The sequence below is a fragment of the Sebastes umbrosus genome, chromosome 2 (assembly GCF_015220745.1).
Source record: "Sebastes umbrosus isolate fSebUmb1 chromosome 2, fSebUmb1.pri, whole genome shotgun sequence".
NCBI classification, from domain to species: domain Eukaryota; kingdom Metazoa; phylum Chordata; class Actinopteri; order Perciformes; family Sebastidae; genus Sebastes; species Sebastes umbrosus.
In genome coordinates, this window is record NC_051270.1 from 31,891,623 (window position 1) to 31,904,963 (window position 13,341).

Sequence of the window (13,341 nt, forward strand, 5' to 3'; positions counted from 1 at the left end):
TATCGTTCAGATTAATCAACAATGAAAATAATTGTGAGTTTCAGCCACACTACTGTCTTTATGTCTTTATATTTATTTTATTTTGTCCAAACCCTGTAAAAGAAGGTTGCAAAATCAGTCAATAGTCAACTACCAATTAGCTTTAATGGATGTCTGATAACATCTATCAGTGACTTCTGAGGAAACTTACAGAGGCACTAAAAAGTCTGAATAGCATTTACATCATTCACAATCTTAAAAAAAAGAAGCAATGTGTTAAACAGAAACAGCACCAATAAATCATGCCAACATTTGCCAAACAAAGGAAAACTGCAATAGGAAAGAGGAACAGCGGTCACAAGTAGACCCTCACAAAGACATTTAACAAAAAGTTAAAATACTCAAAAATGTTGACAAAATTAACATTATTAGCTTTACAAAGGTAGTATTTATTTTAGGGTGTTGTACTTGATTGCATAATAACCCAAGTTTATTTGTCTACGTTGTGTAAGTATCCAGATTGTACTTGTGGGAGCAGCCAGATCTCTCCGTATTGTTGAATGTTTTCTCTCAACACTGAGATCAAATGCAAAGTAGTGGGCCGAGCACTGTTGATTGTCCTTGATTTTAAAAAGCCTGACGTCTGGGAGGTCTTTGATCAGACACTGTGTTATCATGAGACATCCCTAATTATGTTCTTAGACTTGATATAATAGATGTATTCATATTAATATTATGTTGCTCACTTCCCTTTTTGATGTGTCAGCTGTGATAACGTGCATGATGTTGCCATGGCTCACTCTGAAAAAATACTTTTTAATAAGGAAAAGCTTTAACAGAGACGGTACAGTACACCCTTAACAAAACAGAGACACCATTTCTGTTTATATCGTGACATTTATGGAGAAAAGAACTGCTGTTTTATGTGTTATTGATTGACCATTATAGCATTTCATGGTTGAGGACAGCCCTGCTTTCACTTCTCTAACGGAGGCTACTGGACCACTAAGGTGTAAAACCCCAAGAAATGGCTGCTTTTTTACAAACCGTGAAAAACTTTGGCAACTTAATTACAGCTTTCAGCAATCACTAGACGTCTATAATGGGACTCCCCCTTAACCTCTCACTGTGTTACCTGACTTCCACTGTAAGGGGAATCTTATCATATAAGGTTTGTAAGGTGCAGGACAGTTCTTCTGAATTATACTGACTTATTATAACAAAATGTGGTCCCTTATTAGGGTTTTGGCTGCAGATTTGTGATTAGGGCGTTAGGGCTGCAACGATTAGTCGACTTATCGATAAGTCGATCAACCGAAAAATAATGACCAACTATTTTGATAATTGATTCATCGTTAAAGTAATGTTTCATTAAAAAAGATGGCAGAAAATGCTGTTTTCAGCCTCTCAATTATAGCTTTTCTCTGTTTTATAGCATATTAAACTGAATATCTTTTGGTTTTGGACTGGCAAAACAAGACATTTAAAGACATCACCTTGGACTTTGAGAAACTTAGATGGACATTTTTCACTATTTTCATACGACATTTTATGCACAAAATGATTAATTGATTAATCTAGAAAATAATCAACAGATTAATCAGTAATGAAAATAATCGTTAGTTTCAGCCCTAGAGGGCATTAACACACCAGCTCTCACTTTCAGGCTTTAAGGATGTGTTTTTCAGCTTTCCTCTTTTGATAATTTGTCTCTTCAACTGTATGCTCCTGTATGCTCCTGTATGCTTCTGTGCACTTAAAGTACTCAGACACCATTTACAGATTCAAGACACCCTCCCCCCTCCCACCAACACACACACACACACACACACACACACAAACACACACTTTCCAGCCCATTTTAAGTACAGTGACAGTGAATGAAAGCCTTTACCATAAAAAATTAAAACAGCATTCTCTGCTTGCTGGATGTACAATGGCTGACCCAGATGGGGCACTGCTGAGCTTTCAGTAGTTGAACCAGCCTTGTTTTTATTTGTGGACTGACGTTTGTCCTTCTAAAGGGCTTTAGCTTGTGTCTTTGACTCTCACTCTGTATTTGTGTGTGAGAGTGAGTGGGCGAGACAGAGAGATAGAGGGGACATATGCGGTCATTGCCTCTTGCATAAGGTGATAAGTGTGTTTTTGGGTCATTGTGCTCAGAGATTACAGGCTGCATCCCCATTATGACAATCTGCAGCGTCAAACTACCGCTCATTACTATATGGCAGCCTAAATCATCAACCTGCCAGGAATATTGTATACCAGATGAGTGCAGATGTTATACAACACAATGAAAAAAATTCCTATTATGCATACTGAAATCTCATTGCTGGTTGTTTATTATTAGACCTCATAACCAGGATGCACATAGCTGGGACCCTCATCAGTACGAGGTCAGAGACCAGACAATAACAATAGTTAACACCACACCTGGTGGTTGATGTGATGTGGAGGACAGAATTGTCTGTGATTGTGAAAGAAAAGGTTGTATTCAAGTTAATTATTATTACATTTTGGTCATGGACCTTCATCAGGTTTCAGTTTCCAATTGGAAAAAATACATGTTTATATTAAAGCCACTGTTACAACCAATCAACAAAGAATAGCAACATCTCAGACAATAACCTCTAGAGCTGCAACGATTAATCGATTAGTTGTCAACTATTAATTACCAACTATTTTAATAATCAATTAATCAGTTTGAGCCATTTTAAGAAAAAATGATGAGGATTATAGTACACAATTTTTTGTAGATTCTGTCAGAGAGGTATTGTTCCAACGTTTGTGCCGTTATTAAGTAAATCTTGTTTCCATTAGTGTTGTGAGAGTCTGCATGTGATCTCTCTTCCTCTTCGCCTCTTTCATGTGTTTCCCTCGTGTTATCATGACTTTTGGACAATTTCCCATGATTCATTTTTGTAGCTGCCTTTGTTCATGTAACTGTGATTGAGTTGCTTCAAATCTACTAACTAGAGCTACAACGATGAATCGATTAGTATTCAACTATTGAACTAATCGCCAACTATTTTGATAATCGATTAATCGGTTTGAGTAATTTTTTAAGAAAAAAAGTCAAAACTTGTCACATTCCAGCTTCTTAAATGTGAATATTTTCTGGTTTCTTTACTCCTCTATGACAGTAAACTGAATATCTTTGAGTTGTGGACAAAACAAGACATTTGAGGATGTCATCTTGGGCTTTTGGAAACATTGATCGACATTTTTCACCATTTTCTGACATTTTATAGACCAAATGTTCTGTTTGTGATGCCGACTGATTAATAATGTTTACTTTGTGGTCATTAGGTTGCCCTAGTTAGTTATATCATTTTTCACAATAACGCCACAGTAAGTTGATTGAGTTAATTTATTTTGTGGGACCACCGCAGTCCCGAGACATTGTCTATAGCCCACTGACGTTTACTTCCGGTATTTCCCCGGATTCGTCTATTGAAAATGCATGAAAACACATAAATCAGTATCTGAAACAAAAGGTTTCAGGTAATTGACAAACCTCTCTGCTTCTTCCTCTCCTCATCGCAGGTCTCTGGATGGCCGTCTTCAGGTCTCCCACAGAAAAGGTTTGCCGCACGTCATCTACTGCCGTCTGTGGCGCTGGCCCGACCTGCAGTCCCACCATGAGCTGCGGGCGGTGGAGCTGTGCGAGTACGCCTTCCACACGAAGAAGGATGAAGTGTGTGTCAACCCGTACCACTACCAGAGAGTAGAGACGCCAGGTACGGTGTTTATCTCTTCTTCAGATTTTATCACGGTTCTAACATGAGTTTATCCCAGGAGTTTAACGGATGAAGTTTGACAGTTTGTCCAGATTTATTTCACTTTGCTGTCCGGCCAATTTCTGTGGAATGATAATCCTTTTTCCAAGACACACTTTTATAGACTTGTTTCTATCTAGAGGGCTAACCTGATATTTGTCCTGTCATTTATTGCACGTAACTTTGTCCTATTTTATTGTTTTATTGCATGATTTTATTGTGTTGTTATCAAATTGCATTGCATTACATATTTATTTATATTACCCAGACATGAAACCCATCACTATTGCTATGTTCTAAGGAACTATTTGTTTTGTGTGTCTGTCTTTATGTCCATTATACAGTACTCCCACCAGTGCTGGTGCCCAGACACACAGAAATCCCCACCGAGTTCCCACCTTTGGATGACTACAGCCATTCAATCCCAGAAAACACCAACTTCCCTGCTGGTATTGAGCCTCAGAGCAACTATATACCAGGTACCAGCCTGCTCTCTACCCTTTTACATCAGGACTTTTATGACAATCTTTTACACAAAGTCCGATTATCCACAGTAACCCAGTGTCAAGCTGTTAACATTATACATGGGCGTGGATCAAGCAGTTAGGGCCGGGTGATTAATCAAATTTTATTTTCAATTACGATTTTGGCTTCCAACAATTATGAAAACAAGATAATCGAGATAAAACGTTTTCGCTGAGTTACTGACTGGAATATATTGAATATAGTTTACCAAAATGTGAAATATATGTCTTAGGAGTTTTCAATAAGTTGTGGTGGTGAAAAATTACATATTTGATCTAATTTATTTTTATATATTATTTTATATATTGAATAAATATTTATGTTAAGTAGTTTGTTGAAGTACAGTTACAACATAGTTGATGTTATTTATTTTGATCTAATTTATTTTTTAAAAAAAATGTATTTATTTATTTTGTTTCTCTCCTTTATTACATTTATTTTTTTTATTTGTTTTTCAGTTGGATTATATTTAAAATTCAAGAAAATCCTTTGCTAAAAAGAAAAAAAAAGTTTAATAAATGCATGATGTTTCCAAAGTCAATGATTGTTAAATAATCGTGATCTCAGTATTGACCAAAATAATCGTGATTATGATTTTTGCCATAATAAAACAGCCCTGCATTGTCACTGTGCAGAGTTAGAAAAATGATTGCCTTAAATAAATTGTTGGTGTCCACAGTGACATAGTGCAGTCGGAACTGGCATTTTTCTGTATTCAATATCAATTTTATGTAACTAATTATTTGTAGATAGCCGGTGTTTATTATTTTACTTCTTTTCTTCTTGTGTTGTGTCAGTTAGCTACTATACATATACAGCGGAGATTTCCACCAGATTTATCTTTGGAAACTTTGCCAAATATGATGAGTTGTTGTTTGTGTGTGTGTTTTTGCGTGTCTCAGAAACGCCACCACCAGGCTACCTCAGTGAGGATGGAGAGACCAGCGATCACCAGATGACCCACAGCATGGACACAAGCTCCCCAAACCTGTCACCTAACCCTGTTTCACCCACACACAGCAACTTAGGTAAGTTGTGTTTATGTGTGTGTGCGTTAAGTGTGTGTTTGTGTACTTATCTGTCTGTCTGGCTTCACTTGCAGACAAATGTTTTCAGTAGTGTGTCTCCCCACTGGGAATTCTCTGTTTGATTCAACTCCATTTTTGTAAGAGGAAACCAGGTGATGAAAGAAGCCTTTGTCTTCCCTGTTGAACAGGCCAAGACACCATTCAGCCCACACTAACTTCAATGACAATATCCTACGTTTATTCTATCAGGATGGAAAAACGCCGGGGGGGCTTGGCTGGAAAGCCTCTGATGAAATAACAAAATCACACCAGTTTCATTTGGCAGCGTCATCCTGCACTGTTCTGGACTTCAAAGCCAAGAACAAAATGTTGAGGTTGTTAGAGAGTGGCCATGTTGAGGGGAAAAAGAGCAAATTACCAGAACGAGTTGAAGTTTCTGAAAATTATCAGGGATAAGCCTGTAATTTGGCCATTTTGACTCCAGCATCTCACCAGCGAGGGTTGAGTTTCCACATTTTGTCTGGTGAAAGCTTCTGGGAAACAGCGTATGGGTTTGACATTTTGTGACGCAAGCTCAGCCTAATGTTTTCGCTGGTTGTGTTTTTCTTCCCCCTCTATATCCACCTCAGCCCCTTTTCTCCCCACATTTCTTTGCTTCGGTTGCTCTTGTTTTCATTTTCTCTCCCATCTATTCTGTTTTCTGGCCATTATTCCTCCGATACACCCACTTCTTATCCTGTTAACCTTCACTCCTGTCTCCTGTTACCCATTTCTTTCTTCCTGTATTATTTCAAGCATTGAATTTCTTATTGATCTGCACATTTCCGTCCATTCACAGCCACCCTGCTATCTACGTTGTTGTACTCCATTCACTAGTCTCTCTGTCAGTTCGATGAAAGCAAACTGTACCTTTCTCCGTCTCTCTGTGTCAGACCTTCAACCAGTGACATACTGCGAGCCGGCCTTCTGGTGCTCTATTTCCTACTACGAGTTGAACCAGCGGGTAGGAGAGACCTTCCACGCCTCACAGCCCTCGCTGACAGTGGATGGCTTCACGGACCCCTCCAACTCAGAGCGTTTCTGCCTGGGCCTGTTGTCCAACGTCAACCGCAACGCAGCTGTGGAGTTAACACGCAGACATATTGGTACGACTTCATTTAGTGCACATATGATAATTCATTTATAATCATATGATGCTCATTTTATATACCAATTCCAAACAAGACATTACTCTACATTTTATAATTACTAATCATGTCATTGTGGTGTTATATCTGAGGAGTTTATTCTGTCTCTATTTTCTTCAAGGCCGTGGTGTGCGGCTGTATTACATCGGAGGAGAAGTGTTCGCAGAGTGTCTCAGCGACAGCGCCATCTTTGTCCAAAGCCCCAACTGTAACCAACGTTACGGCTGGCACCCTGCCACAGTCTGCAAGATCCCTCCAGGTATGTATCAAGCTGACGGAGACGCCTTTTCTCATTGTGTTCATAAAAGTAAGTCCAGTATGAAGTTGTGTTGTTCCTAACTCTAGATTTTGGGTGCATCTAAATTTACTGTTGGTGACCCTAAATGAAAAGGTTGGGCGCACCAACACAACCAACACAACCAACACAACCAAAAGTTAGTTTGGAGCCCTGTAACTTTCACAGCTGAGTGTAGCCATTGGGGAAGTAATAAACTTCTGGAGACAACTATGTGTGTTTGTCAGCGTCTTTCTGCTGCCAAAAATTCTCCAGTTCAAGCACTTTGAATGCCTGTGGCAAAACTGTCATTGGAGGAACTGTTTTGGTAGCCAAGTTGGGATTAATCTAAGTTAATTCTTTAAAAAGGATGATTCAGAGCAGATTTCTTTTATCATAGAAACATCTAACCCTTCACTTTTCCTACTCCACCAGTTCAGGAATGTCCTCTCTGGCTAAAGTGTAGTCAGGTTAAATATAAATGTTTTTCCACTCCACAGTGGTCTGTTTACTTTTACCACATGACTTGTAAAAGCGTGAGGAGTGTTACAAGTTTTCCCTGAACACAACACATCTATAAGTCTTAATAGAGGTTTGTTGACAGAAGCAAGATGTTTACACGAGCACCGCTGCACTTTGTTTTGTCACCAATGGCCCTTTCAGACCGGCACCTCTTTACTTAAATGTGATGGCAGTTTTATATGTTGGTTTCATGTCTGAAGTCACGTCATGACTGCAATCTTATTAGGTCTTGTAACACTTTCAACACAAGTCAGAATTGAATGCCGTCAGATTATCATAGAGGATGCACATGCATATCTTGTTTGCTTCATTAAGATCACTGTATTATATTTCTTGCGCAAGTGTCATCTATGCTCGAAGAAAATAAGACCACTTTATTAAATCATGATTTATTAGTCAGATTAGGATAAATAAATTGAGGGTCAAAAAAGACCATTGTAGAAGCACAGTAACATTCAGACCAGCTGTCTCCGTTCTTATATTTTCAACTTTCATCCACAGACCCACCATGTTTAAAAGAATGCTCCACTGATTTAACGGTTGCACTCCTATAACATTGTTGGACACACGATGGACAGTTAAAATCGATTCAGCAGAACCAGAAACATAATCTTTTTTATTCCTGCATTCTTGTCAAAACCTGGTGCCTCAATTACCCATGATGCAGTGTGACATCACCTGAGGCAATTTATCAGATTTCAGCTCCCTCTGGAGCCACAAAAAGTTTCATACAATGAGCTCCCCCTTAAAGGCCCAGACCCACCAAACGGACAACAGAGAACTAGCGGCGATGAATACTTACCGTTGCGTCGCCTCACGTTGCCTGTTGTTACATTCACACTACGAGCAACAAAACGGCCAGCGTGGACAGCTACATTGTCGGAGAGACGCCTTTGAAGTGTTGCTCAAGCGCTCAAGACTAGCTTAACTTCATTTGTAGTGCTTCACACCCATCATGCAGCGACAAGTGTCGGCGTCAGTTTATAGCTTCATGTCACCGGCTTCTATTGGCACTTACTTGAAGCTGACTTGTAGAATGTTGCGTTGTCGCTCGTAGTGTGAATACAGCATGTGTCTTGGCCAAAAAGTTGCACTTGAACACACCGCAAAGACTACAGCCAACAGCTAACTACCATGTACGTTCTGCGCCTGTGTGAGAGGAAATAACTCTCCACACCAGCAGGTGGCAGTAGTCTGTATTTGATATTCAGAACGGGAAAACTGAAATCCAAGGACTGCGGCTATACAAGCTGTTTTTATGATACTGTACGTACATGAAACAAAGCCGAGTTTGCTGACCATTTTCACACCACTCTCACTCACCACTTAGTTTCACCAAATGGCCATGTCGCTGTGAAAATATCCATGTATTGGAACGATCAGATGAAATGAAGATGAAATATGAGAAGAGCCCTCTGTGTTTTTCTTCTTGACTTTACTCCTTTGTTTGCTTTCCTCACCTCCGTTTCTCTTCTCGTGCACTTATTCGCTTAAGCTCAACAGCCAATCAGGGTGATTTCTCTCACCGACGGCTGCCACCACCGATTCAAAATGCTGAATCGGCCAAAAAAACAACAACACAGACTCGAGCCAATAGTGCGGGAAACACTGCAAAAACTAGGTCAACAGACGCTCACTGGTGTCTCAGGGCCTTAAGCCAAACCTCTCCAGAAGCTGTCCCCAGTCCTATGTACATAAATGCAGTAAAACCAAAGTGATTGTGACTCGTTGTTGTGCCCTAACTTTTGGTTGTATGTTGGTTGTTACCTCCAGGATGTAACCTGAAGATCTTCAACAACCAGGAGTTTGCTGCCCTGCTGGCCCAGTCAGTCAACCAGGGGTTTGAGGCTGTGTACCAACTCACCAGGATGTGCACCATCCGCATGAGCTTCGTCAAGGGCTGGGGAGCCGAGTACAGGTAAGCTGCCGTCACAGATCAGCTTTGGGTTGCTGATAACCACTCACTCATTTCCCAAACGGTAAACCGCTACAGAGCTGAACTGCGTAACAGATGATAAAACCCACAACCAACTTGTCAGAAACATTTTAAGCGCTGTTGTGCAAAAGATGAAGTCCTTAGCAGTCCCTTATGTAAACACAGACAATATAAACAAACAGGCTGTGAATCACATCCCACAATCCAGCCGCCCCCTCTCTCAGGCATCTGCTCACACTCTGGTGAATCCGGTGTGTGACGTCGCCGAGCCCTCATCAATAGAAACAGGCCCCTGTTGGCACGCCAGACTATTTTTAAACAAACACACATGTGCTTTGTCAAAAAGAGACGTCAGACTTTCCCACTTCCATCCCCTCCCTGTTTTCCATACTGTCTGACTCACTGATAGTAAGAGAGGAGGCGACGGAATTAAAGGGGAGCCGCTGATTGGCTAAAAGTTGGCTCTGCACAGGAGGTTTCCTCAAGGGGGAAACCTTTGTGCTGGGAGCGACTGCTCACCAGTCCTGTGCAGACCAAACGCTGACATGTGGAGACAGTTAAAAACAGGATTCAGGTTACTGGACCAGACGGGCCTCCACCCACACATCACTCTCTCTGTCTTTTCCCATGCTGACTCTTGGCTTTTTTTTTTTTTTAACTCTTTTGTCTCTTTTACCTGTCCTTTTTTAATCCACTGAAAGAAATATACAACAAAATATAAACAGACGAATGGAAAGATGAATGGAAAAACATATAATTGCTGTACCTAATTTATTCAGACTGCAGCTTTAGTGCCAGCAATCATGAAACCAACCATATAAACCACAGGGAAATCACGCAGCTGGTGTCTCTGTTCATCTGGCTCACCAGTGCATAAATTAGATGCATAACAACATATAGGATACATTTTGCCTGCTGTTGTTTTTTGGCATTTACTGAGAGATTATGGTGTTAGTTGTTTTAGTTACTTACCTGATTCAAGCGGCCTCAAAACATGGGGTTTGGTTCATTACTTTTAACCTAATGAAATGTACAATTTTGCATGATTTGTCAGAAGAAGAAAAGACAACAGAAACGTGTCAATAGCAGAGCACAGTGGCAGAAATGACTGAATGGTGGAGGCACACTGAAACCACAATCCTTTTGGAAATCGAATCCCTCTTTTTAAAAGCACATACACACATACAGTGTCTGCAATGTTTTCGGCAGCCAATGTTGGTCTTTCACCAGGCACTTTAGGTATAAGAGCTGTCACTTAAGGGACCAGTGTGTAACATTTAGGGGGATCTACTAGCAGAAATTGAATATAATAATCATAACTATGTTTTCATCACTGTATAATCACCTGAAACTAAGAATCGTGTTTTCATTAGCTTAGAATGAGTCCTTCATATCTACATAGGGAGCGGTTCCTCTTCACGCAGTCCACCATGTTGCTCCACTATGTTTCTACAGTAGCCCAGAACAGACAAACCAAACTCTGGCTCTAGAGAGAGACTTTCACAATTATGTTACCTGAAAGCCACCGTAGTTCTCTGACTTGCTTGTGAGCCGCAGAGTGCAAAACTGTGGTACTGTACCGCCAGCTGCTGTCTGACATCCGTTGCTCCTAAAGTAGTGTTATTATGGTAAGGATAGCCTCTGGGCGAGGTGAACAGCGTCCCACGCTTTGCACTCGGCGGCTCACGTTACCGCAGTCTTGGAAAGGGAGGAATGAGCGGGGGGGTATTCAGTTGGTTGCAATCTGCAACCACACCAGAAGTTTAAAGGTAAACTAAAAACCCATCTATTTAGTCTGGCTTTTATTAGTGTTTTATCATTTTTTACTCTTTTTTTATCAACATTTTACTACTTTGAGTAACTGTTGATCATTATGACATTTGTCAGTTGCTTGTAAAGCACTTTCAAGTGCATTTCATTTGTTCGAAAGGTGCTATATAAATAAAGTTTGATCCAAATCCTACACACTGTACCTTTAACTCCACTCATACATTATATTACTTTGAACACGTTTACCTCTCCTCTCCTCTGTGAAAAGCAGTGAGGGTTTTTGTATGAAGGCCGTGGGGAATCAGGGTAGCGGTAAAGGATATGGAGATCAAGAGGTTGGATGTCTGGAAAGGTTTTGTTTATATTGCCTCTTCTAAAGTTTTTCTTCTTCAAGAACAAAAGAAAAGACGTGTAAGTGGAGAAACCTTATCACCACTTTATAAAGCCTAAGGTCTTTCAGAGGTATATAGAACAAAGTTAACAAATGTTTATGAAACAGAACTTCCTGTTTTCAGTTTCAGTATGACACGCATAAAATAATTTTCTTAAGCAATATTCAAACTCTAGAGAGACATAGAGGCTCAGGTCATCATATTTATTCTGGTTCAGCTTAACTCATCACTATGTAGGTGAGGCATTGATAAGATAGACCCAAATAAAACACAATTATTGTAGACGGGAAATATACAGTAGATCATATCTATATGATATTTCAATCCCAAGTGAAAAAGATGACACCACAAATAGAAAAGAGAAGATTGTTTTATCATTTCACACTCTAAGCTTAAAGGATGACTTCGGTATTTTCCAACGTAGACCCTATTTCCCCATGTTTTTGTGTCTAAGTGACTAATGAAGACAACACTTTTTGAAACTGGTCCAGTATTGAGGGAGAACGCTGCAGCCGCTAAACAAGTTGTAATGTTATCATTTGGGGCAACCTGGTACCGACAGTTTACGTCCACTAAAAGTGCTTATTTTTGCCACTGACAGGCTCTGATTGTTGCTATTATAAGTGTCTGACATTATGGAAAGGACCCTACGGAGAAATGAAACGTTTTTCTTACGTTTCGCTTGATCCGGTCTGTTTGTTATTGTGCGTCTCGCTCAAAGAAGTCTCGTTGTGAAATGTCGCAAAATACCAAAGTTATCCTTTTAAATTCAGTCTTAACAGGCATTAAAATGTGTTAAAAGTATAACTCAGAAATCTGCATTCTTCCAGTTTTTTGTGCTTTCTGCGGCCAGCTTCTTGCCGTACATTGGAGCTAAAATGAAAACTGGAGTAGTTTGACGTTGCTGAAACTTGACTTGGCTCTAAACAGCTCTCTGTGTGTACTCAACATCTGTTTCTGCTCTCCTCGCGTCTCTCTCAGGCGACAGACGGTGACCAGCACCCCCTGCTGGATTGAGCTGCACCTGAACGGCCCCCTGCAGTGGCTCGACAAGGTGCTCACACAAATGGGCTCCCCCAGCATCCGCTGCTCCAGCGTCTCCTAGGGAAACCCTTCATCCACCCACTTCCCGTCAGTGACTAAACACACACACAGACTGCATGCAGGCAAGAACGGCTACACAAAGACGACGAGCCCCCTCATTCAGCCAATCTGTAACTTAGTCCTTCCTCCCCACCAGCTGTCAGTAGCACTTTTTATATACATGTTGTTTGTGGCAAAAGGGGACAAGTGCATTAAAGCAGTACCATTTTAGTATGATCTCCACATTTTGTCCAGGATTATTATGATGGCAGAGTGCCAGAAAGGCTGTAGCAATGGGAGGAGTTTTTTTTTTTTTTTTTTCAATTAAGAGATTCTTATTTCTTTCCTCTTTTGTTTAAATTTCATGATTTTTACTTTTTTTTTCTTTGTACAGATGTTAAAGTAAACAGCGGATATAAAAAAATGAACTTTTTTAAGCATTAATAACAATTTTGTAAAGCATGTAAAAGATCATGTTAAATGCATTTCACTTGACTTTGTTTCTGTATCAGGGCATTTGATAGGTTATGAAGACATTTACAAATGTGGCCCAGTGAGACAGATTGAAAATGAATAATATAATGTAAACCGCCATTTGTAAACACTGTGTGAAGGAATATAGTGTAAGCCGAGAACAAGCACATTTGTTTAGCTTTTCATACTGTCATATGCAGCTTATGTTACTCTGACGAGGCAAACAACACAGTGTTTCAGGACAGATGTTTGGGTTTCACACAGGAACAAAAAGCAAGAATTCCGTTATACTTAAAGGTTCAGTGTGTAATATTTCGAGGGAACTATTTGTAATATAATATTCATAACTATGTATTATTTAGTGTATAATCACCTGAAACTGAGAATCGTTG

At 40.0% G+C, this 13,341-nt stretch overlaps 1 protein-coding gene across 1 annotated transcript in view; it reads left to right on the top strand.

The window, feature by feature from the left end:
* LOC119501556 (mothers against decapentaplegic homolog 3) overlaps positions 1-12,716 on the top strand; it is a 35,532-nt gene extending 22,816 nt beyond the window's left edge. The window contains exons 2-8 of the mRNA XM_037791989.1: positions 3,526-3,719; positions 4,103-4,237; positions 5,186-5,311; positions 6,244-6,456; positions 6,620-6,757; positions 9,068-9,212; positions 12,374-12,716. Coding sequence (XP_037647917.1) covers positions 3,526-3,719; positions 4,103-4,237; positions 5,186-5,311; positions 6,244-6,456; positions 6,620-6,757; positions 9,068-9,212; positions 12,374-12,497 — 1,075 coding nt within the window. The 3' untranslated portion in view covers positions 12,498-12,716. The remainder of the gene's footprint in view (positions 1-3,525; positions 3,720-4,102; positions 4,238-5,185; positions 5,312-6,243; positions 6,457-6,619; positions 6,758-9,067; positions 9,213-12,373) is intronic.
* The last annotated feature ends 625 nt before the right edge of the window (positions 12,717-13,341 follow it).